The sequence below is a fragment of the Prionailurus viverrinus genome, chromosome D4, assembly GCF_022837055.1.
Source record: "Prionailurus viverrinus isolate Anna chromosome D4, UM_Priviv_1.0, whole genome shotgun sequence".
Lineage (NCBI taxonomy): Eukaryota > Metazoa > Chordata > Mammalia > Carnivora > Felidae > Prionailurus > Prionailurus viverrinus.
This window is the reverse complement of record NC_062573.1, coordinates 815,809-840,544: the sequence shown is the minus strand read 5'-3', so window position 1 is coordinate 840,544 and position 24,736 is coordinate 815,809. Positions and strand designations below refer to the sequence as shown.

Sequence of the window (24,736 nt, the reverse complement as noted above, 5' to 3'; positions counted from 1 at the left end):
AGCTCCCTATGCTGGGAGGTGGGGGCCCTTCTGCCCCAACTTCATGTTTCAAATACATGGGTTTTCATGGCTCGTACATAATTAGTTGTGTGCACCCCCCCCCCCCGTTATCCTCTATCACTTTGCCCACTTTTCATGCCTAATGCAGACAGTAAGCAAATTAACATCCACTCCATCCCTGTTTCAGGTGGAATAAAATCTGGGCTGGACGCCCCACTGCATAGTATTTACCACGACGTCTGAGTCATGGTCCCACTGCACCTTGACTACTAAGCCACCCAATCTCACTTTTGTTAAGTTTTTAAAAATACCGAGTTTAGTTTAAGCTGCCTCAACTCTCTTTACAAACGAAGACAAGGTATGACTACATTTTTTTTTTTTAACTTTGGCTTTTAATTGTCAAACTAGTACATTCTCCGTTTTAAAAGTTTGGTAAACGCCAAGGCTTAGAGAGAAGGCCGCCCCCCTCCCTTTCCAGGGAGGCACCATGGAGATTTTTGTACATTTCTTGCCACGTACACTCCTTTAAAAAAAAAAAAAGAAAGAAAGAAAAAAAGAAAAAGAAACGATCCTTCTTGATTTTGTTCTGATCATGCAGGGCTGCTATAAAAATATTCAAGCAGCACAGAGAAAGCAAATCCCCACAATTGAACAACTCTAAAGATAAGAAAAAATATGTGGACCACGCTTCCTAACTAATGACGTATATATGCCAGTTTAACCTAAATGGACCATACTCCACACACTGATTCGGGAACTCTTTTTTACCAAGCAGTGTGTCATGGGAATGTAACTACAGGAAGATGTGCCCTTGAACTGCTGAATCGTAGCCCACGGTAGAAACGTGCTGTGATCTACATATTCAATACCTCTTGACATTTAGATTGTTTCAAACTTCTTTGTCTCTTACAAACAGTGCTGCAGCGAACATCCTTATAGATGTATTTACAACATATATCCTGTTGCTTCTTCTTTGGTTTAATGTTTATTTAGAGAGAGAGAGAGAGAGAGAGAGGGAGGGAGAGAGAATCCCAAGCAGGCTTCGTGCTGTCAGCGCAGAGCCCAACGCGGGGCTCGATCTCACCAACCGTGAGGTCATGACCTGAGCTGAATCCAGAGCCGGACGCTTACCCGACTGAGCCATCCAGATGCCTCTCCTGTTGTTTCTTTAGAGCAAATTTTTACCCAGAGAATCGCCTAGTCGAGAGAGATGAGCATTTCACGATTTTGGTAACTTCCACAAGAGTGCTCCCCAGAAAGTGTTACCTTATTCCTCCAGATATTTTTTTCTATATGTAGGTTTATTTACTCTGTTAGGTAGTCACACTGCAAACGTACTAGCATTCTGCTTTTTCTTTTAGTAGCACACATTTTGGGGGGTATTATCACATAGAGTCAACATAAACATTTTTTAGTGGTTGCATAATAGGTTTATCATGGTTTACATAACAGTTTTCCTATTGGTGAACATTTAAATTGTCTCCAGTTATTCAATATTATAAATAATCTGACAATGAACATCTTTTTTTTTTTTTTTTTTTTTTTTTTTTTTTTTTTTAGTGTGTATTTATTTCTGAGAGAGACAGAGAGAGACAGAGTGTGAGCAGGGGAGGGGCAGAGAGGGAGACAAGAATCTGAAGCAGGCTCCGGGCTCTGAGCTGTCGGCACAGAGCCCAATACCAGGCTTGAACTCGTGAACTTCGAGATCATGACCTGAGCCGAGGTCAGATGCCCAACTGACTGAGCCACCAAGGCACCTCCCCCCCTCCTTTTTTAAGTAAGCTCTACACCCACAATCCTGAGATCAAGTGTCGCAGGCTCCACTAACTGAGCCAGCCAGGCGCCCCTGAACATCTTCAAATCTGTTCAAATGTTTATTTTTCTGTCTCTAGGATTTTTTTCCTTAGGATAGATTCCTAGAAGACGGATTACTAGATACAAACACTTTTTAAAAACTGTGAAACGGGGCGCCTGGGTGGCTCAGCCGGTTAAGCGGCTGACTTCAGCTCAGGTCATGATATCGTAGTCTGTGAGTTTGAGCCCCGCATCAGGCTCTGTGCTGGCAGCTCAGAGCCTGGAGCCTGCCTCCGATCCTGTGTCTCCCTCTCTCTCTGCCCCTCCCCTGCTTGCTCTCTGTCTCTGTCTCTCTCTCTCAAAAATAATAAGCATTAAAAAAAATTTTTTTTAAATAAAAACTGTGAAACACTCTGCTGAACTGCATTCCAAAAGAAAGCAGTAATTATCGTATATGGTAAAATTTTGGAAACAACCCAGATGTCCACCAAGAGGCGATCGATTATGTAAAGTATCACCCAGTCAACGGCAGACTATATGTTAGAAGGGCAGGCATATTTATTTCCATTCACATGTCCCTCTACAGTATACTGTGGGGGGAAAAAGCAGGTTTCAGAAGACAATGTATAATATTTGGGGGGAGGAAATAATATAGATAAATAACAAAATCCCAAAGGCACAGTCACCAAATTGCTAACTGTTACTTTAAGAGCAGGCAAGGAAAAATGGGAACTTTCCCATTTCCACTCTGAAAAGTTTAGTCTTACAGTGAGTCTGTAGATTTTTGTCAGGAGGAATATGGATCGACAAAAACTTTAAAGGGGAAACCTTATAAATTATTTATTTCTAAAGTTTATTTATTTTGAGAGAGAAAGAGCGAGTGGGGGAGGGACAGAGAGAGAGAGAGGGAGAGAGAGAGAATCCCAAGCAGGCTCCACACTGTCAGCACAGAGCCCTACACCGGGCTGGATCCCACGAACCGTGAGATCATGACCTGAGCTGAAACCAAGAGTTGGACGCTCAATCGACTGAACCACCCAGGCGCCCCATAAATTATTTCTAAAAAATAATTTTGCCTTTTGATTTATTTAATGAGTAGTCATGATCTCTTTTCTTTACACGGCAAAATACACCCATCTTCGTCTATTTTTTTCCTCCCCAAGTCTTCTAGAAGTTTAGCAAGGCCCCCCCTGACAGAGGCTTCTAAATAGTCAGCTCTTAACTATTCCCAGACCTGCTGGGACTGCAACTTTCCTCTCTGGATAAAATCTAAAGTTTAAGGTCACACGTGGGACGTACTGCTCAATCCTCTCAACAACGCCAAAAGGGAAGGTGCTGTTACTACCCCATTTTACGTGTGGAGAAGCCAAGGCTCGGAGAGGTCGCAGTCACTTTTTTAAGGACAGTCGGCAGGGCAGGGGCTGGCTTTGAAACAAGAGTCATGTGGCTCCAGGGCCTGTGTCCTTGGCCACGAACTCGTGGGCTCCAAACTGACCGCCCCGCTCCCTCAGCCAAGGACTGAGAGAGAAATGTTCCATTTTAAAAACTGGCTAAAAGTCCTGGAAATGCTCAGAGGCAGCCAGAATGGAAAAAGATGCTCAAAGGGAACAGAACTTCTCAAAGAGGCTGAGGCTGCCCTGTCCTGTGTGACACGTGGAAAAGTTGACAAATGTAACGTCCAGGCGGTTGGTGGGAGAACTGGTCATGGTCTTTGGCAAATTGCTCCCTCGGCCCTCCCCCCTCCCCCCCACACCCCTGTCACAGCCCCACCCTGGGAGGGAGCACTTGGGACCACCTCAGAGGAAGCCTTCTGCTGGTGGTGACTCAGTCCTGAATCTCTGCCCCAAGTTGGAGACTTCGAGGAGGAGTAGGAGCCCCTCCTTGGGCCTCGTGGGGCAGCGGACCCACCAGGCCCGTCCAGCCAGCGTTTGTTTTGAAGCTCCAGGTCTCAGGCCACCTCTCCCCCGGGTCCCCTGTGCTTGGCCACGTCAGCCGCACCTTGGCATAGGCATGGGATGGCCGAGGGTGGAGAGGGGAATGTCCCATCTCTCATGTCTACCTCTCCTGGGCATCCAGGGTGCCACTTTCTTCCCCATCCTCTTGCCTCTCCCCGTGCCCCCCCCCCCGCCCCATCTTCTCAGCCTCCATCTTGCCCTCAGAATCACTACCTGCGACCCAGGCACGCTAACCTCCAGGTCTCTTCCCACATAGGAGGATCCACCTGAGGGGCCTGACCCAGGCATGGGAAGAGGGACAGGACTGGTTTGAGGTTGGCCCTACCTGGGTCCCACGTGACCACCAAGTGGGGAGGACAGGCCAGTGGGACTCGAGGTTCCTGTGGGTGGGTTCCCCATCATCAGCTCAGCGAGGCCCCCTCCGGAGGAGGAGCTTGACCACGAGCCAGAGGAACTGGCGTCCACTCACCCTGGCAAGGAGGGCAAAGACATCCATCCTTCGTTCATTCTGTCTGTCCTTCAACATGCCCTCTTTGAGCCCCAGCCTCGTGCCTGGCCCTGCCCCTGCCCTCAGGGCAGCCACAATCCTGTTGATGGGGTGGGGGGGCCACAGAGAGGCCCCTAACCCAGCTCTTGGGGTGGTCAGGGCAGGCTTTCTGGAGGAGGTGGCAGCCAACAGTCTTGAAGGAGAATGAAGCAGCCTGGGCTTTGTCCAGAGCCGGGCTGAGCTGAGGGCAGAGTTCACAGGCAGAGAGAGAAAGGTTTGGAGCAACTGCCCCTTCGTCCTCAGTTGATAAAAACCGGAGGGAAATGGGTGCTGCTGAGCTCCTACCCCAAAGCAGTGGGGTAGAGACCGGTCGCCTGGCCAGCTCAGAGCTGGTCGGACACCGCTGGGGATGATGGTGCCAGGCCGGGGCATGCAAAGGGAGGCAAAACTGGGTGGATCCTACCAAGAGGGCCCGGGGCCCAGTCAGGCCCCCGCGGGGTACTGCTCATGCTGCTGGCACCCCACTCCGCATGCCGCCCACCCTGTGCCCTCGCATGTCCTGCCTGGGGCTCCTGCATGTCCAGTGTGTGCCTGCTTGTTTCCTCTGGCCCCTCCCTCAGCTCTGACAGGGCCACTGCCTGTCCCCAGCCTGACTCAGGAGGCCAGCTGGCACCTTGGGCTGCGCCCTCCCCAGACTCTTCCTGGATAGGAATCTCGAGGCTGTTCTCTGCCTGATTCCACCCGACTCCTGATTCCACCTGATTCCTCCAAGCTTCTGGGAGGACAAGGAGCGGCCCCAAGGGTCAGCGAAAGCTTTGGGAGCTAACGGTCCCCCAAACAAAGGCCTCAATCGAACAGTCTGTTTCCAAGATGGCTGCCACCAAGGCGGCCGAGGAGGCTGAGCCCCGTGGCATTTCCGCCCTTGGGAACTGCCCTCCCCCAGAAGTTGCCCAAGTAGGCCAGTGAAGAGGGCCTGGAACCAGAAAGACCTTTGAATTGCCATTTGGATCCGACACTTGGGGGAAAGGGTGGCCGTGGCTTGGTGCCTTCAGCTTCCTGGGACCCCAGGCTTCTCTTCCCCTCATCTCGGGCATTCTGTGTGTGCCTCCCACCCCACGCCCCTGGATCCCTGGATTCTGGTGGGGTGGGGGTGCCCCCCGCCGGTGCCCCCTGTGTACGTGGCTCTCTCCCCTCCCGCCCTTCCCCAGCTCCAGCAGTACCCCCGCCTGCGGGAGGAGATGGAGCGCATCGTGACCACCCACATCCGGGAGCGCGAGGGTCGCACCAAGGAGCAGGTGAGTCCCTCCTGCCCCCCCCCCCCCCCGCCTCTCCCCGCACCCCGGGCTCTCCTCCTCCTTCCCATTTTGTCTCTTCTGTCTCCATCTCCCTTACACTTTCTCGCCTCTACTCTCTGCTTCTTTCTCTTTTTTAAAAAAAATTTTTTAATGTTTATTTAATCTTGAGAGAGACAGAGACAAAGAGACAGAGCGTGAGACGGGGAGGGGCAGAACGAGAGAGGGACACGTTATCGGAAGCAGGCTCCAGGCTCTGAGCTGTCAGCACAGAGCCCGACTTGAGGCTCGAACTCACACACTCACGAGCCATGAGATCATGCCGTGAGCCGAAGTCGGATGCTTAACCCACTGAGCCACCAGGCTCCCCTCTGCTTCTCTTTTTTATTGTGGTAAAATATATATAACATGAAATTTACTACTTTAACCATTTTTAAGCATGCAGTTCAGTGGCCTTAAGCACATTCACAGTGTCACGCAGCCATTAGCACCATCTGTCTCCAGAACTTTTTCATCTGCCCAAACTGAACCTCATTAAACAGGGACTCGCCGTCCCCTGCTCCCCACCAGCCCCTGGCAACCATCTTTCTAGTTTGTGTGTCTATGAATTTGACCGCTCTAGGTGGAAGCTTACAACTGTCCTGTTTTGTTTTTTTTTTTTTAATTCTGTTTCTTTTTTTTTTTTTAAGTTTATTTATTTTTGAGAACAAGACGGAGATAAGAGAGAGGGCGTGTGAACAGGGAAGGGCAGAAAGAGAGGGAGAGAGAGAGAACTCCAAGCAGGCTCTGAGCTGCCAGCGCAGAGTCTGATGTGGGGCTCGATCTCACAAACCGTGAGATTATGACCTGAGCCGAAACCAAGAGTCAGACGCTTAACTGACCCAGCCACCCCGGCACCCCAACAATTGTCCTTTTGTGTCGGGCTTATTTTACTTAGCACAATTTCTTCAGGGTTCATCCCTGTTGTAGCGGGTGTCAGAATTTCCGTCCTTTGAAAGCCTTTTAAGGTATATGCCGCATAGTGTTTATCCATTTGGGCTGTTTCCACCTTTTGGCTCTTATGAATAATGCTTCTATAAACATTAGTGTGCGAATGTCTCTTTGAGACCCCGCTTCCAGCTCTCTGGGGTATACACCCGGAAGTGGGATTGCCGAATCATTTGGTAATTCTGTATTTAACTTTTTGAGGAGCCGCCATACTGTTTTCCATACTATTTATTTCCATAGTATTTCCATACTATTTCCATACTATTTACTGGAGCTGTGCCATCTTGCATTTCCACTATCTCCTTCTCAACCTTCTGACAGTCGGTCCTCTCGTCGTCTCTCTTGGGGCCTCTGTCTCTATTTTCTACTTCTCCGGGTCACCATATACCTGTCATAGCCACCCCCTCTTCCATTTACGTAGTCATTTATCAAGTATTCATTCATTCATTCATTCATTCATGCACTGATTCATTCAGTCACAAACATGGTCCCTGTTCATTCATTCATTCATCGATTCATTCAGTCACAAACATGGTCCCTGTTCATTCATTCATTCATCGATTCGTTCAATCACAAACATGGTCCCTGTTCATTCATTCATTCACTGATTCATTCAGTCACAAACATGGTCCCTGTTCATTCATTCATTCATTCAATCACAAACATGGTCCCTGAATGTTGCCTCTGAGCCGGAGGAGCAGAGATGAGCAGGCTCCCTCACGGCCCTCACGAAGCTCACAGGCGAGTCCTCCTTGCTTGTCCGTCTCTCAGTCATCCTTCTGTCTACACCTACCTCTGGCTCCCAATTCCCAACCCTTCTCCATGATGGTGCCGTCCACGTCTTTGTCTGGATGTGGTGTCTTTGAATCCTTACAGATCTCTTTCATTTCAAACATGATAAATACTTAATAAAATATTCAGTCAGTGTAAAAGCAATTAAATTACAAGTAAGTGTTCCTTCATTGACTCTTCCCTGCCCCCAGCTCCTCCCACAAAATAACCATCACGCACAGTTCGATGTGTTCCCTTCCAGGCCCAGGCATTTTTTTTTTTTTTCTAGGCGCATCCAGATTCCAGATTCCATCTTAATCTTCCGTAACCACAGCCCTGCTGTGTGTCTTGCCTTTTTTTCTCTAACGATAATTGTGGTAGCTAACATCTGTGGAGCCCCCGTTACATGTCAGACATGTGATCTGCCTCATTTCATGTGTCTTCACCACTCCTGTGAGGCAGAAACACTTCATCTGTGGAACTTGAGGCTCAGTGAACACAGGCTTATTACAGGGAGCAGTGGGGCTTGGGTCAAAACCCGGCAGTGTGCGTCAGGAATGTCACTCTGGGGCGCCTGGGTGGCTCAGGCGGTTGAGCGGCCGACTCCGGCTCAGGTCACGGTCTCACGGTTTGTGGGTTCGAGCCCCGCGTCAGGCTCTGTGCTGACAGCGAAGGGCCCACTTCGGATCCTCTGTCTCCCTCCCTCTGTGCCTCTCCCCTGCTCTTGCTTTCTCTCCCTCTCTCGAAAATAAACATTTAAACAAATTTTATTTTTTCCACTTTCCACTTAAAAAAAAAAAAGTCACTCTGGTCGTGACTCCGTTCTGAATCCCAAGTAGGCTTTGCACCATCAGCGCAGAGCCCGAAGTGGGACTCGAACTCACGAACTGCGAGATCGTGACCAGAGCCAAGATCAAGAGTCGGATGCTTAACCGATTGCACCACCCAGGCACTCCTGTCCTCGTTCTTTTGAACAGCTGTAGAGTGCTTTATTGCTTAGAAGCGACCATAATTTATTTCACTTTCTTATGGCCGTTGGCTTGTTTCCAATTTTTCACTATTACCAACCACACCCCACTGAACACCCTGGGATACATAGCTTTGCTCACTTGATGAGCTTATCTAGCAGATAGATACCGGCTAGATAGATAGATAAGTAGATTTCTAGAAATGAATATGTGCATGTTAATATTGTTTTTTTTTTAATTTTTTTTTCCACGTTTTTATTTATTTTTGGGACAGAGAGAGACAGAGCATGAACGGGGGAGGGGCAGAGAGAGAGGGAGACACAGAATCGGAAACAGGCTCCAGGCTCTGAGCCATCGGCCCAGAGCCCGACGCGGGGCTCGAACTCACGGACCGCGAGATCGTGACCTGGCTGAAGTGGGACGCTTAACCGACTGCGCCACCCAGGCGCCCCATTATTGTTAAATATTTCCAAATTACCCTCCAAGAAGGTGATGCTAATTTACGTTCCCACCAACAGTGTATGAGAATCTGTCTCCCCACAGTGTGCCCACACTGGTCACTATCAATATTTATTATTCATTTGATAGATTATGAAAGGGTCTCGTTGTTTTCATTTACATTTCTTTATTCATGAGGGTGAGCTTTTTTTTTTTTTACACATCCTTATTGATTATATGCGTTTCTTCTGTGAATTATGCAATCATGTTCTCTGACTATTTTTGATTTGTGTTTCTTGTCTGCCTTTCACTTATTGACTTGTAGGAACTCTTTTATTTATTATGGATACTATTACTGATGTGTTGATTGATTTATTATGGGTTCTATAGGTGCCATAAGTATATTTCTTCCAGCTTTTCATGCATTTTAAAACTTTGCCGTACTTTTTCCCCTTGCCTGCTGACGTGTGTATCCTCAAAGGTCATGCTTCTCATCGATATTGAGTTGGCTTACATGAATACCAATCATGAGGACTTCATAGGCTTTGCCAAGTGAGTGCTCCCTAGGCAGAGAAGGTGACAGCTCCCGGGAGTGTGTGTGTGTGTGTGTGCGTGCGTGTGTGTGTGTGTGTGTGCGCGCGCGCGCATGCATGCATGCATGTATAGGACACAGGCCTGCTGGGCTGACCCTCTGAGCGTGGTGCCCACTGGGTAGTGGCATTGAAGCAAGGCCTCTTGAGAGAAGTTCTGAGACTCTTCCTTCGCTCCCTATTAGTGCTCAGCAGAGGAGCAACCAGATGAACAAGAAGAAGGCTTCAGGGAACCAGGTGAGTGAACCCCAGTGCCCCAGCCGGAAGGATGGAGGGTGCCGGACGGACGCCAAGCTCTGAGAGTCCCCTCCCCCCGAGGGGAAGGGTCTCACAGGGGCCAGGGAGCCTGTCAGCTGCCAGCCACAAGCCTCCCACTCTGCCTCAGTAACCCTCTCTCCTCTCTCCCGATGCTTCTCGTGGTTGCTATGGTTACCTCTTTGCAGGATGAGATTCTGGTGAGTACCAGGACTGGGGCTCTTGGCTTATGTAGTGAGGGGGAGGAGGGGGCCCATTTGTAGTGGGGACACACGGGGGGGAAAGGGCACCCTGGCCTGAGCTGCTTGCACACACCAGCACATGGGTGTCCACACACGATCTCAGTCCAGAGGCAAGGCTTAGCCATACACAGAGCCCATCAGCCTACCCATCAGCGTGCATGAGCTAAGTATCTACTTCAGTCAGAGGTAGATCATGTGGGCTGGGTGAGTGAAAATGGCTGGTGGGGGCCTGGCAATCATTAGGTGCTCCTTAAATATCTGTTGGATGGATGGATGGATGGATGGATGAAAGAGAAATCTATTTTTAAGGTAGCCATCTCTACCAGAGAGTTGAGTAAAGAGATGAGTGAAATATCAAGAAACATGTCCCTCTTTGCCTTCTTCTGCCCTTCAGATCTCTGCTGAAACACCACTTCTCATCCTCACCTGTACACACAAGCCATAATCTGGAATTTTCCAGAGGCCATAGTTTCTTTACAATAATCTAGGTGTTTGTGTGATTATTGGCTTCATATCTGGTTCCTTCTCAAACCCCACGAGGGAAAGGGCCGGGTCTCTCTTGTCCATCAGCACATTCTCAGCCCTCAGCCCAGGGCCTGGCACACAGTAGGTGCTCACTAGAATGAAGGCACTGATGAATGTAATATCCCAGGGCAATTCGGTTCAGCAAATGCTCGGTGGCGTCTACGCTGTGCTGGTCCCCGGACAGGAGTCAGACGTTGGTCCTGTCCCTTGGAGACCTGAGCCTGCAGTCAGGACCCAGGCAGGGTGGGAGCTGGAAGAGCAGGAGGTCTCTGGTGCAGGGGCTCTGGAAGGAGGTTTGGCAGAGCTGGGGGTGGCCGAGGGAGGACAAAGGCTGCAAGTCAGCAGCAAATAGCATGACAAGGTCTGCTGGTCAGATCCTGGGGTATGGAGTGCCGGGGCGTGGCATTTGGACTCAATTCTGAAGACAGTGGCGAGACACTGAGGGGATCCTCACCGAACCGGGACAGGGTGGAAGAAGGATCATGGGGCACCTGGCTCTCTTGTTTCTGTTAAAGGCTAAGACAGCTACGCCGCTACTGATCCACTGCGTGACTTGGGTTCTCTGCAAGGTTCTTGGGGAAGCCAGAGAGGGTCAAGGAAGGCTCCAGGAGGGTTTGGGGGGCCTCGGAAGTGGGCCTGACCCCAGAGGGCTTTCCTGCGAGCCCCAGGCTCCTCTTGTCTTCTCTGGATGCTCAGAAAAGCCAGGGAGGTCAGGGCCAGGGGATGGAGCAGAAGAAGCTCCCTCACGCTCAGGATGGCCCACCGCTAGGGTCTACTTAGTGGCCTTGACCTTGGAGTAGAATCCGCAGGCCCTGGTCTGTGGTGATGGCTCAGGATGGTCTTGGGGACAGCAGCTCCCTACAATGAAAAGAGACCTTTGCCTGTTACTCTGGGCTCCCCAGGGACAAAGGGGCCTGTTCAGTTCGTGCTCAGCCCTTCCCCTTGCTCCCACTCCCCAACACCCCACTCCTATCCAGAGCCTGGGGCCAGAGACCCCGAGAACCCTACTTCTGTTGCATTCATGTGTTCATGTCACAGATGTTTATTGATCACTTTCTGCCTGCCAAGCACACTGCAAGGTGCTGGAATATACCAGTGAGCTTTTAGAGAGCTCACAATTTAGCAAGACAGGCATCAAGAGATGATGTCTCTCTCTCTCTCTCTCTCTCTCTCTCTCTCTCTCAAACACACACACACACACACACACACACACACACACACTTTTGAATATCAGCCATTGTCACAGAAGGGAGTGATAAAAGACAATAAGACTATAGTGGGGGTCCTGACTCCTACTGGGGGCCAGGGAGGGCCCACCTGAGAATGTGACTCCTGAGCTGATGCCTGGGGCGGGGGCGCATAGGAATTTGACAGACAAACAGGAGGGGAAGTGCGTTCTAGGCAGAGGCGGCAGCAGCATGTGCGAAGTCCCTGAGGTCAGAAACAAGTCTTACAATAAGGTGCATCTCAAGCTGAAAAGACCTTCAGAATCGTGTGGCCCAGTTGGCCACCTCAACTCGACTCCACACTTTGAGCAGCGGGGACTCATCCCCTACGAAGGCTACCAGTCCCCTACTCAGGTGGCTCTATCAAAAGGCTCTTTATCCCGACCCGACCTCTGCCTTCCTGCCTCTTCCAGTCTGTTCACTTGTGGTTCAAACCAGAGCAGGTCTGGCCTGCTCTGACCGGCCAGGCCTCCAAGAGCTAGAAGAGGGGCGGGCTTTTGAGCACCTCTCTTTGCCTACCCCATCCTCCACAGGGAATCCGGGCCTCTGCCCACTGACCTCCTGCCCTCTCACCCTCCAGGTCATCCGGAAGGGCTGGCTGACCATCAACAACATTGGCATCATGAAGGGGGGCTCCAAGGAGTACTGGTTTGTGCTGACGGCCGAGAATCTGTCCTGGTATAAGGATGACGAGGTAAGGAAAGAGCCACTGGTCAGGGGGTGAGGCTCAGACACCCTGGGCTGGGAGTAGACCGAACCACCCAACAAACGGGTTTTTTTTAATCCCATCAAAGACCCTTGGATGGAGTTGGGCTGCAAAGATCCAGGCAATCCCGGGAGCTCATCCAGGCTGGACAGAGAAGATGGCTTATCAGGATCGGGGAGCCTGGGGCTCAGCGCCCTGGAGAGGGTGGGCAGGGGTGCTGGGCACCCCCCTGACCCCACCAGCCCTGTGGCCTTCCTGTTTTCCTGCTCCAAGGGCGCGCCGCCTCCCCCGTGGCCCCCACAGGCCTATGACACACACACGTCCAGCTGCCAGACGCCCTGTTAACCCCTGCACCCCAGTCCCCCAGACCCTGTCGGTGCAAAGGAGGTGCCCCAGATGCCTCGAGGCTGAAGGACCAGGAGTGATGGGGCCCTGTAGAGGAGCCACGGAAAACCCCTCCTTGCCCACAGAGGCAGACAGAGCCCCTGCCGTCTCCCTCCCCTGCTGCTGGTCTCCTTTAAGAATGAGTCTATTTGGCTTCCACATCTGGATTCCAGAGGTGACCAGAGAGAATAGGGAGGGCTGGGGGCGGGGGGGCTTGTAGTAATGAACTCCAGCTGGCCACAGAGTGGGGGAGGGGACCCTCTTCCTGAGGAAGCTTTTAGAGGAGAGGGCGCTCTCGGTGGGGGAGTGGGGCTGGGGTGGGGGCTGTGATTTTGGTCTCCTAGCCCCCTCCTTGATCCCCGCCTCCTCCAAGTCATCCCGGGCAAGCCCCCCCCCCACCATCTTGGGCCGGGCCCTCTGTCGTCACTGGCTGGGGCGCCAAGCCATCTGGACCTCATTACCCCAACGCTGGCCTCTCCCGGAGCATGGGGCCCCTGGAAGGGAGGGAGTGTGAGGTGGCGTGACGAGGTGGGGGGGGGGTCGCTTCCTGCTCTGTCGCTCAGGCAGGCTACCTAGATCCCTCGTGGGCCGGGGGTGCTGACCGCTGGCCCCAGAACTCCTGGTGCCCTTATGTTGGGCTCCTCATACGGGGCCAGGGGACCGTGTGACCTGGGGCTGAGGGCTACACTGCAGGGAAATGTATCCAAGAGGGGCCCTGTCCTCCCGTGACGGGGTCTCATTGAGCTTTGTGTGCACATTCGAGTGGGGTCGCCTGTGGGAGCCGTGCTGAGTTGGTGTGGGCGGGGTGGGGGTGGGCAGCGAATGCCGGGAGGCGGAGTGTGCGAGGCTGGTGGATGTTGGGGGGGTTGTGGGAGAGCGTTTGGGGTGTAAGCATCTAGGTGTGGTTGGGGGGAGACGGTGTGTGCCTGAGGTCTGACTCTGGGGCGTGTGCGCCTGTGCTCGGTGTATAAGTGAAGGTGCGTGTATGTGGCAGATGGACTTGAGGAGGGAGGGTGTGCATGGGGAACAATATGCATGTACTTGGGACGTAAGGATGGGAGAGGGCCGGTGTTCCATGGTGAGGGTGCGCGTGTGCGCGCACGTGTGTGTGCGTGAGATGTGCAGGAGTCACAGATGTGTGATTTTAGTTTGGGTGTGGGAATGTATGTGCCTGAGTTGTGGGGGGTGTGCGTGTCGAGTCGTTGAGTTCGTGTGTGTGTGTGTGTGTGTGTGGGATGTGAGCGGAGTTTTGCACTAGAACACCTGGGGGACATGGAGGTGGTCTGGGCTGTGAGGAGCGTGATCTGTCCCCCTCTCTACCCCAGCCGCCAGCCCTCTGGCCTTTGGGACTTGGGTGGCCCTCTGGGCAGACAGGCGGCTGCCCAAACCCCCAGCCCTCGCTGACCCCCCAGCTTCTCATTTCTTCCTCTGCCACCCGTCAGCACCCACATCCCGTCTCACAGCAGGGTACCCCCCCTTCCCTCTGCACCTCCTCCCAGCATCCCTCCCAACCCGCCCCCCCCCCCCCAGTCCCCTGCCCGGTCTCCAGACTCCGGTTCTGGGATGGCGTGTGGGGGTCGGTCCAGCTCTCCAGCGGCGGTGCCGAGGGTCTAACCCAGCCCAGCCTAACCAATGTGCAGACTACTGTACAATTTGGGAGTCCTGAACAGATAGTCTAAACACTGGGTAGACGGAGTGGAGGTGTCCTCTGATCCATCCAGGCAGCAGTGTCTGTCGGTCGGGTGGGAGCTTCGGCCCCGTCTCCTGGAGATCCAAGGCCCCCCAGCCCCAGCCCAGCCAGCCCGTGGTCCCCTCTCTGCTCCCGACTCCCCTTCTGCCTCCTTTGACGTGGCAGGGGTGAGCGGGAGCTGTGGCTGGGAAGGAGGGGCCTGGGGAGGGGGCCGGCCAGCAGGAAGGGAGGGGTGGGGGGAGGAGGCCGCTCCTACCTAGAGTCCAACCCCAGAGCGCAGGCAGGGCGGCAGGGCGGGTGGTGGCGGGGCCTCCCTCGAACGCTTCCAGATGTTCCCTGGCCGCGTGTGCAACTTCCTCCTCTCCTCCCCCAGCCGCCCTCTGGGGCTCCTGGCCACCCGCCTGGCATAAAGAAGGCTTTATGTGGCTGGATGGGCCAGGCGGGTGGAGGGGGGTGGGGGGAGAAGGAGGTGGGCAGGACTGGGAGCAGGGTCCTCCTAAACCCTGCCCCTGACCCGTGGTCCTGGTCGAGGCTCGTGCCCAAGCCCTGAGTCCCTGAGACCCACATAGACATCCCCGCCCGCCCCCCACACCCCACCCCCAGTCACAGCATGGGTCCCATGGTGTGGGCAAGTGGGGTGCCGGCAGCAGAAACCCTTGTCCTCCTCCCAGAGCCCCATCCTGGACTATCTCGTCCGCAGATCCCCGGGCCTTCCCTTGAACGTAGCAACCTACAGACAGATCTCAGCCCATGGCAGGCACACACGCGCGTGCACGTCGGCCTGGCGCCCACATGCGCATCCACAGATACACATCACTCCTCCCAGAGGGCTCCGGCCAAACCAATCCTATTAAACAGGCCACAGGCACGCAAATGTGTGTGCCCACAGTGTGGCCCGCGGGCACGCTCCGTACGACACAGGTATTTACAGTTGCCACCCGCATCTACAAAAGCGTGCACACATCCGCCTTGACACACGGTGGTGACAGCGTCCGTGCTCGGGCCGGCGTGCGTTCACACAGGCACACGGCCACACACACGTTGCACACACAGGCGTACCACCTCCGGGTCTGTGCCGTGCGCCTGATTGCTAACACATGGGTGGGTTGGGGGGCGTGGGCTGAGCCGGCCCTTTGAAGCCGCCGGGGCTGCTGGCGGCCCCCCTTCTCTGTCTCTCTGTCTCCACAGTCAGGAAATGAAGTCAGCAGCTTATCCGAAGCAGGTCTCCGTTGGCCGGGCCGGCGGGGAGAGAGGCTTTGAGGGCGGGGTCCCTGGCTGGGGCCGGCCTGGACTGCATCCAGGGCTCGCTTGGGGTGGGACTGGGACCCACCCTCAGCCTTGTCAGCCTGAGCTCTTGGGAACGGCTTGAAGGTCCTTGGGCACCAGAGGTGCTCAGCAGGCCCAGGGCTCCAGCTCTCTTCAGACAGCACCTGTTCAGTGCAGGGGGGCCCTGGCGCCCAGAAGCCCGGGGCCACTCTGGGGGTCCGCAGCCCCAGCCCCCCGCCCCCAGCACAGAGTGCTCTTCGGACGTGAGGCGCGGCCCCCCTCACCGTTGCTCCCATCTCTAACCGCAGGAGAAAGAGAAGAAATACATGCTTTCCGTGGACAACCTGAAGCTGCGGGATGTGGAGAAAGGTTTCATGTCGAGCAAGCACATCTTTGCCCTCTTTAACACTGAGCAGAGGTGAGTCCCCAGACCCTGCAAGCCCCAAACCAGCCTCACTGGGCAGAGAGGGGAGGGACCCTGCCCTGAGCCCCACAGCGCGTCATTCATTTGACAGATATTTACCCAGTCCCTACTCAGTGCTGGACTTCATATCAAAATCTCCTTCCCCCTTCCGCCGCCCCCCCCCCCCACCTTCCAGTCATTCGGTTAGTGGGTTAGTGCCTGTTCTGCATAGACTGCCGGGCACTGGGGACGAAGAAAAGCCCATCAGGCCTGGTCCCCTTCTTGTTGCTCAGTGTCCAGTGGGGTCCGTGACAATACCGGGTCTCTCCCCTCCCAAGCCAGGGCTGACTCCTGTGGGCTTCACCTCCCTCGAGATGAAGGTTCAGTACAGTTGCCATCAGGGAGGTTCCCAGAGGGCCAGGGAGGGAGCCACTGGGGGCTGCCTGGTCAGGGATGCCCCTCTAATGAGGGGCTCAGTCCCCCTTTTTCTTAGAGCATTGTACTGCTGGTTTCATTGAATCCTGACAGTGACCCAGGGCGGTAGGAGTCATTATTAACCCATCTTCTAGACAAGGAAACTGAAGCTTGGAGAGAGGAGGATTGCCCAGGGTCACACAGCTGGGAAGTGAGAGAGCCAGGACTGGACCCCAGGCATGATGACCGCTGCCCCCCCCCATCCACGCATGCCCTTAACCACCTGGGTGAGTGGGTTTCATGCCTTTTCCCCTCCCTGCCTGCCCTTGCAGGAATGTCTACAAGGATTATCGGCAGCTGGAACTGGCCTGTGAGACACAGGAGGAGGTGGACAGCTGGAAGGCCTCCTTCCTGAGGGCTGGCGTGTATCCGGAGCGCGTTGGGGTGAGTGGTAGTGCCAGGAGGGGGCCAAGCCACCTGGGTCACCAGCCTCAGCCCTTACGGGCTCAGAAACAGCACAGATCCTCCCCCTACCTGTCCTGGGGCGGGATCAGAGTTAAGCCTTCCTCCCGTCCTCCAATGCTGGTTTTATGTGACTCTCCTCTGCCCCGTTGGCATTTCGCGCATCCCCTGCATATAATGGTGGTTTCTTGTGGCTACTTCACTTTCCTCCTCTCTTTCCCTGATGTCTAAAGTTGCTTTAGAGTGGGGGTAGGGTGCCCTGAGTTCACTCCCCTTCTCCTCTCTGTGTGTGTCTGCTCCGGCTCTGCTTGCTGGTGGCGGCGGCGGTGGCAATGCTGGTGGCGTGACCTCTGTGGCTTTGGCGTGGGCCTCCCAGGACAAGGAGAAAGTGAGTGTGCCCCTCCCTCGCCTTCAACCAGGTGTCTCCAGCCTGGCCGCAGCTCCGGCCAGGTCTTTAGAATCAGGAAGGGACCTTGGAAAGCCTTTCCTAATCGATGGACTGGGAAACTGAGGCAAATTCTAGGCACTAGACTGAGAGCCGAGATAAGACTGAACAGGGGCTGGGGTCTTAAGAGGCACTGGGCAGAGCCCAGATGCAGAGCGTTTGGGGGAGTTGGCATCTGTGTGTGCAGGCCATTTGTTCTGTGCGCCTCAGTGTTCCAGGCCACCCTTGGAGGGAGGGGCCAAGCCCCTGGGGGTGCCTAGAACCTGGCTGCGAGAGCCCAGCCACCCTAATGCCCTCTATTCTCAATGGCAGGCCAGCGAGACTGAGGAGAATGGTTCGGACAACTTCATGCACTCCATGGACCCACAGCTAGAGCGGCAGGTGGAGACCATCCGGAACCTGGTAGACTCATACATGGCCATCGTTAACAAGACCGTGAGGGACCTCATGCCGAAGACCATCATGCATCTCATGATCAACAATGTGGGTGCAACGCTTCGTGGGCGGTGGGTGCTCTTTTGGGACCAGGGAAGCAGCAGCCAGGTTGGCCCCGGGGAGGCACAGGCCAGTCCCATGGGACCAGGTCTAGAGAGGTAGGTATAGGGCCACGCCAGAGCTGTCCAAAAGAAATAAAATGTGAGTTCCTTGTATTATTTTGTAGATTCACATATCCAAGTCACTACAAATGTTCTTAAATGTTTTCCAAAAGGGACTAGGAATCACATCTTTTGAGAAGTCCCAGACTGTGTTTTAAAATACATACCCCAGAGGGGGCGCCTGGGTGGCGCAGTCGGTTAAGCGTCCGACTTCAGCCAGGTCACGATCTCGCGGTCCGGGAGTTCGAGCCCCGCGTCGGGCTCTGGGCTGACGCCTCAGAGCCTGGAGCCTGCTTCCGATTCTGTGTCTCCCTCTCTCTCTGCCCCTCCCCCGTTCATGCTCTGTCTCTCTCTGTCCCCAAAATAAATACACGTGGAAAAAAAAAATACATACCCCGGAGAACCACTACCATCCATGGCTTAGCGAAAAAAAGCATGGCTACCAGAGAATTAGTACTGTGTTTGAATCCTGGCTTTGCCACAAATTCTGTTTGACTTTCAGTAAACTACCCTCTCTGAGCCTCTGCTCTCTTGTATGTAAAATATGGATAATAACAGAGTTGAGAATTAAAGGGATAAAAAGAACGGAGTAACGCAGTGCCTGGCACATAGTAGGTGCTCAGCACATCACTGAATAACGAACGAGTAAGTAAGACACAGGCCTGTGGCATAAAAAACCTCAGTGCCTCTCCATGAACATCCCAGAGCCTGGGCCAGGTAGCACCTGCGGAGTTTAAGGAGAACATTAACCCCTCCCCCCAACCCCCTACACACACAGACACATTTCATCCAATCCAAACACACATTTACACCTGTCACTCAAGGGCTCAGAAAATTTAAACTGCCATCCACCTTATTTTGGCCCAGTGGAGCATGCAAGTCCTTGGACAGGGTGCAAATGCCCCATTTTACAGATGGGGAAACTGAGACCGAAAAAAACCTGAACAACTAGGTGTCCTGGTTGCATGATAGGCCCTGGGAGCCCTCCCCAATCTATGACTTGGAACAGGTCACTTTTCCTCTCTGGACTATCTGAGGAAAGAGCAAGGACGGAGACGGGGAAGTGGCGGGCGGGGGAGATCTCCGAGTTCAGGTGGCGGCAAAGCCAGGACACTTCCCTCTCCCCCGGCCCCGAGTTCTCAGTCCAGCGCACACACCACGGCGCAGTCAGCGTGGTACAGGCGTCAGAGCCCAGCCTGTCCTCTCTTCGCTTCCTCGCCCGCAGACGAAGGAATTCATCTTCTCGGAGCTGCTGGCCAACCTGTACTCGTGCGGGGACCAGAACACACTGATGGAGGAGTCGGCGGAGCAGGCACAGCGGCGCGACGAGATGCTGCGCATGTACCACGCACTGAAGGAGGCGCTCAGCATCATCGGCGACATCAACACGACCACTGTCAGCACGCCCATGCCCCCGCCTGTGGACGACTCCTGGCTGCAGGTGCAGAGCGTACCGGCCGGACGCAGGTACCAGGGCCGGCCCCCACGGCCCCAAAGCCCCCCAGCCCGGGGCCCGCGGGAGGAGGGCCGGGACCGGGCAGTGGCGCGCCCGCGTCGCCGGAGCGGCTCCCACCTGGAGCCGGGGGCGGGGCTTAGAAATGGGCGGGGCTTGTTGCGGGGCGGGGCTTGCCGTGAAGCGCTGGCTGCGGGGCTGGGTGGAGCTGGAACTTTAGAGCCACCGGAGGCGGGCCTTAAACTCCGGGAACGAGTAGGGCGGGGCGGGGCGGGGCGGGGCTTGCGCGCATGGGCGTGACCGGCACGGGGCTGGGGGCGGGGCTCAGGGTGGGGCGGAGCTGCTCATCTCTCCCTTCCTTGTCTTCCGCACCCTGTCGCCCGCAGGTCACCCACGTCCAGCCCCACTCCGCAGCGCCGAGCCCCCGCCGTGCCCCCAGCCCGGCCCGGGTCGCGGGGCCCTGCTCCTGGGCCTCCGCCTGCTGGGTCCGCCCTGGGGGGGGCGCCCCCCGTGCCCTCCAGGCCGGGGGCTTCCCCTGACCCCTTCGGTCCTCCCCCCCAGGTGCCCTCGCGCCCCAACCGCGCCCCGCCCGGGGTCCCCAGGTGAGTAGGGGCTGAAAGCGTCGGAAGAGACCACCGGGCGGGCGTGGCCGGGAGGGAGGTGGGGCCAGAGCCGACCCCCTCCATCCGGGGCGCTTCGGACGTGGGTGCCGGAGCTACGGGAGGTGTGGCCGAGGGCTGGCGGAGCCTGCCCCCCCTCCCCCCCCCAGGGAGCGCTGAGTCCCGGAGGTGGTCGTTTCTGCGGAGGGGGCCGTGGGACTCATCCCACCTGCCCCCTTCTTTCCAGCACTTGCATGGCGCTTCCCTCCCTTTTCACTTCTCTCTCCCACTGTTGCCTACCTCCTCCTTTCTCCTCGCTCTCCGCCGTTCTCCATTCCGTCCTCCACTTCTCTCTCCCAGCCCCTAGTGACCCACCTCACGTCTGGGGATTTGAACTCAGATCTTCTCCAGATGTGGAGTTTGTTCACTTACCCTCAGGGCTACTCTGATGCCCCCCTTCTGAGTCCTGACTCTGAATCGTCCCAAGGGGCGTGTCTGGCCTCTGGCCCACAGCAACAGAGGCCAGGCTGTGACTGTGACCAGCCAGGTGTGTGTGATGTGTGTGTGGGCGTGCACACGGGTGTGAGTGTAAGAATGGCACTCAGGCACGGGGCTAGGACGCCGAGCAGCTGGGAAAGGGGACTGGGAGGGACGGGGCAATCTAATGGCTTTCTTCTTTCCCCCTGCCCCTACCTGGCCTGGACCCACATGGTGGGTGGGGGGCAGCAGTGGGTGAAAGGCTGCCCCGTTGCCAGAGATTTCCAGGGAAAATCATTCTACTTCATCCCTTGGCTTTGCCTTCTTGATTCATGGCCCTTTTTCAAGGAAGCTCGTTCTGGTATCTCAGTCCGTGTTTCCACTGGCCACATTCTCTGAGGAAGAGCACATCAGACCAATAGCATCCACCTGTGTTTCCAGATGGCTGGAGGGTAGGACCTAGCCTTCATGGGTCTAGTTTCCATGAACCCCAAATGAAGCAGAGATGGGACTTGCTTCCACGGTGCTCCGATGACCAAAGCAGATGGGTAAAGCAGGCAGCATGGTATTGGTCAAGAGCGCTGGGCTGGAGCCCAGAGGTTCTGGTTAACCCTGTGCTTGTAAGCAAGTCACTTTCCCTCCCGGGGCCTCAGTGTCCCTTCTACCACATGATATTTAACATTCTGCCTTTCTCCCAGGGTTGGCGTGAAGATGGAGGGAGAGAGACAGTGACTGTAGAGAAGCCGCATGAAGTGCAAATGTGGCTGTAGGAACACTTTGCTAACTTCCCTGGGTGTTCAGATTCTTAAGGGAATTTGGCACGCCCAGGTGCGCGCTGAGGTGTGACATAGGGGAAGAGGAAGATCTGGCACCTGCTCTAACTCCAGTCTTGCCAACACACAGGAAACACTTGGCAAGTCACGGCCCTGCCTCGGGGAAGAGAACAGTCTGGGAAGCTTCAAGACAGCTTGACGTGGGGGAGGTCCGGGGGCTGACTGGGATAAGACTCAGGTGGTGAGAAGTCAGGGGCATCTGGGTATGGAGCGGTGGTGTGGGCGAAGGTTTAGTGGGGATGCATTGAGGAGAGCCGCTGGCCAGAGGAGAGTGCAGACGGAATGAGGAAGAATAAGAAAAGGTTGCCCTGAGTACAGTGGGGCAGGCTGCAAAACCTTAAAAGTTCACAGAAGTTTGTCTTCTTGAGGCTCAATGCTGTGGGGAGTAGGGAGCCCTGGGAGGTTCTTGGGCAGAGAAATGACAGCTGGACCCTGAGAAAGCAAGACCTGTCCCTTACGGAGCACCGCAGGTGGCCCTCTGAGCACGCCAGGCACGAGTGTGCAGGGAGCTGGTGCAAACGCCTCCTGTGTCCGGGCGAGCTTCTGTGTTGTGACTCAGCCCGCGCGTGTGCTTCAGTGTGCCGAGTGGCTGCATGCCCCGGATCCGTGCTGCACGTGCCGGCCAGTGAGGGTGCTGGGCAGCGGGAGGCGGGGGAGGTGTGTACGTGTGCGTGTTGTTTGTGGGCATGTGTCAGCGTGCGCATGCGGGGCCAGGGGGCCTCACAGCATGTGTGTGCACGCCCGGGCGTGTGCGTGTGCGTGACCCCACCCCCCGGGCCTGCCCCGTCCGTGCGTGTGAACTGCCATGTTGATTTCGTGCTGTCTTTCAGAATCACTATCAGTGACCCCTGAGGAGCGTCAGCCACGGTAGGTACATACATGCCTCTCTGCCTGCTGCATGAACGGTGTGTCTGCCCCCCGCTGCACCAGCTCCACATCGGGGGGCGCACCCGGGACCTCAGAGCCAGGCTCCCCTCCCTCTCCCTTCTGCAGCTCCAGACTTATTCTTTCCTCTTTCTGTCCTTGCTGCCAGCTGGCTCTCTCACCTCCCTTCTCAGCGAGCCTCGGGACTCAGTGCCACTGCTCAAGACCTCCATGGCTGAGCCTGGGGAGCTCTTGGGACAGGCTCCGCACCCAGGCTGGCAGACATGGGTGCTCTCTGGAGCCGTCAGGGAGGGCAGAGAGCTCACGGTTTATGGTGTAGAGGCAGGGAACTCGGAGGGGGTGGGCGTCGTTGTGCGTGGGGCCAGACTCAGACAGCCAGAGGCCTTGGAACTTCATCCTGGGGAGGCCACACTCATTTCCCCATCTGAGCTGTGCTGTTGGGGCAAGGAGCTCTGGGAACCGAATCCACGATAGGGCAGAGGAGGTCGGAGCCCCATCTCCTCTATCAGATAGCCAGCGATTGAGCAGCAATCTGGGGCCAAGGCTCTGGTTATGTGCTGGTTTCTGAAAGCTGGAGGGCCCTGTCCACACCTCACAGGTGAGGCAGGGTCACACGGCCCCTTCCCCTACCTCCTTGGTGTTGTCACGCCTGTGAAGGCACACTACAAACCACAGCGTCCTCGGCCCTAGACGAAGCACCATAGCCCGTCCACGGGCTCGTGGGCTTGGGCCTGTTGCTCCTAGGGGTGACCTACACTTTTCAGTCAAGGGGACAACAGTGTCCACTGACCTGAGCCTAGTCAACTTCTCCGAGTCCCACCCTGTCTGGGCCGCACATTCACCCAGCGACCCGCCTGTCACTCTGCCCCTGCCGCTGACTCTTGCTCTTCTGCTTTTCCCCAGCAGGAAGGGCCCAGCCTCACCTACGCGACCTGTGGTCCCCCGACCAGCTGAGGCTCCCCTCTTAGACTTATAAGCCTGTGGCCAACTGGCATCCGGCTGCCTGACCTCCCTGCCTCCCCAGGGTCCCTTCCGAGGACTCCGGGCTTTCTGCCCGCCCAGAGGGGTGTCCAGTGCCCCCTCCAGCCATCCTTTTAGCTTCGCCCTCCTGGCTCAAACAGTGTTCTTTCTCCTGTCTCTCTCCATGAGGACTGGTAGCTGTGGCCACGGGGCACGCGGCCCCACACTCCAAGGCTAGGGGTGGCCCTGGGCCAGTACGTTGGAAGACAAGGGGGCCACAAAAAGAGGGAAGGCAGAGGGGCTGAGCATGTGTCTGGAGCTGTGGGTGCACTGCCTGGTGGTGTATGAGAGACCAGCGTGCGTGGCGGGGGGGGGGGGGGGGGGCTGCCTTGACCTCCACCCCAGACCCTGGGGAAGCTGTGGCCCCCATTCATCTCCAGTTCTCCCACCTTCCCTTTCTCATCTCTCTCCTCCATTCCAGAACCCTTGCCCACACCCGCAGCTTCCTTTTCTCCCCCTGCCCTCCCCTCCTGCCCCACCGGGCTTGGCATTGCTTGCCTTACCAGTTCTCTCCCTCCTTCTCTCCGTTCTCTCTTTGCTTTCTCTCCAACTGCCAGCCGATCGGGTCAGGCAAGTCCATCCCGTCCTGAGAGCCCCAGGCCCCCCTTCGACCTCTAACCAGATCCCTCTGTTCCTCGGAGACCTCCCTTTCCAAGCCTGCCTGGATGGCTGTTCTGTGACTTGACAGTGGCTCCCCAGCCCCAAAGCCTCCCCCTTCATCTGTGACTTAGTCTGTTGTAGTGGTGAGCTGACACATCCAGGCATGATGTTGGTGAAAACTTGTGCCCCCTCTGTGGTATTGCTCCTACCCCATTCTATAAATATCTATAAATATTCATATATATATACATACACACACACACACACACGGCCGCCACAGCCTCGCCGCTAGTGTTGGGAATCAATCACCATGCTGTCCCTGAGGAGTCTTGTGGCCCAACTACAAGGGAACACTGTCACCCTGACATCCCCCTCTCCAGCGTGTGCCACCTCTGATGAGCCTCCCCATCATGCCCAGCCCGTGGACAGCCACCTTTCCGTCCCTCCCCCAGTCGAGCACGGGGGTGCCATACTGGCAGCTGTGTGGTTCCCTGACTACCACCAGTCTTGCTGTCTCTTGGCTGAGAATAAAACCCATTTCTGGACAATGGGAAACTGTCCTCTGTCGGCTTGTGTTCTTTGTGGAGTTCAGGAGAAGGTGAAGGCTTAAACCCTGGGATGCAGGGGTGGGGAAGGGCCCAGCCACTGCTAGTGTGCTGTGAGGAGTGGCAAAGAAAGGCGTCACCCTTTCCCAGGCCTACTGGGAAAGCACTGGGGGGGCTCACAGGTCCTTATTCTAGGAAGCCTGCTCTGCCCACTAGGGGGGCAGGGCCACCAACTCAGCCTGGAGGGAGGACTAGGGGCACTGGCACGCACTATGGAGGGACGGGACAACAGGCCACCAGAGGGGCAGGGTGACGCCACAGAAACTGCCTGCCCTGGAAGTCGGCACTCTTGAGTGCTGGGACCTTGCTTGCCCCTCCCCAGGACTGGATCAGGCTTCTGAGCCTCTTGGCCATTAGGGCAGGAGCAC

General features: G+C 55.6%; 1 protein-coding gene across 14 annotated transcripts in view; it reads left to right on the top strand.

Annotated features, from left to right (window-relative positions):
- Positions 1–24,326, top strand: part of DNM1 (dynamin 1) — a 44,618-nt gene extending 20,292 nt beyond the window's left edge. For 2 of the 14 annotated variants that reach the window (XM_047830524.1, XM_047830517.1), the window contains exons 11-22: positions 5,445–5,531; positions 9,174–9,244; positions 9,468–9,519; positions 9,726–9,737; positions 12,111–12,224; positions 15,885–15,994; positions 16,726–16,837; positions 17,232–17,243; positions 17,613–17,783; positions 19,122–19,363; positions 19,736–19,951; positions 23,047–24,326. In XM_047830524.1, the coding sequence (XP_047686480.1) occupies positions 5,445–5,531; positions 9,174–9,244; positions 9,468–9,519; positions 9,726–9,737; positions 12,111–12,224; positions 15,885–15,994; positions 16,726–16,837; positions 17,232–17,243; positions 17,613–17,783; positions 19,122–19,363; positions 19,736–19,951; positions 23,047–23,119 (1,272 nt within the window). In that variant the 3' untranslated portion in view covers positions 23,120–24,326. Of the gene's footprint in view, positions 1–5,444; positions 5,532–9,173; positions 9,245–9,467; positions 9,520–9,725; positions 9,738–12,110; positions 12,225–15,884; positions 15,995–16,725; positions 16,838–17,231; positions 17,244–17,612; positions 17,784–19,121; positions 19,364–19,735; positions 19,952–20,674; positions 20,677–22,088; positions 22,126–22,291 lie in introns of all 14 variants that reach the window. The other 12 variants (XR_007146366.1, XR_007146367.1, XR_007146365.1 and 9 more) reach the window with 12 other exon arrangements.
- The last annotated feature ends 410 nt before the right edge of the window (positions 24,327–24,736 follow it).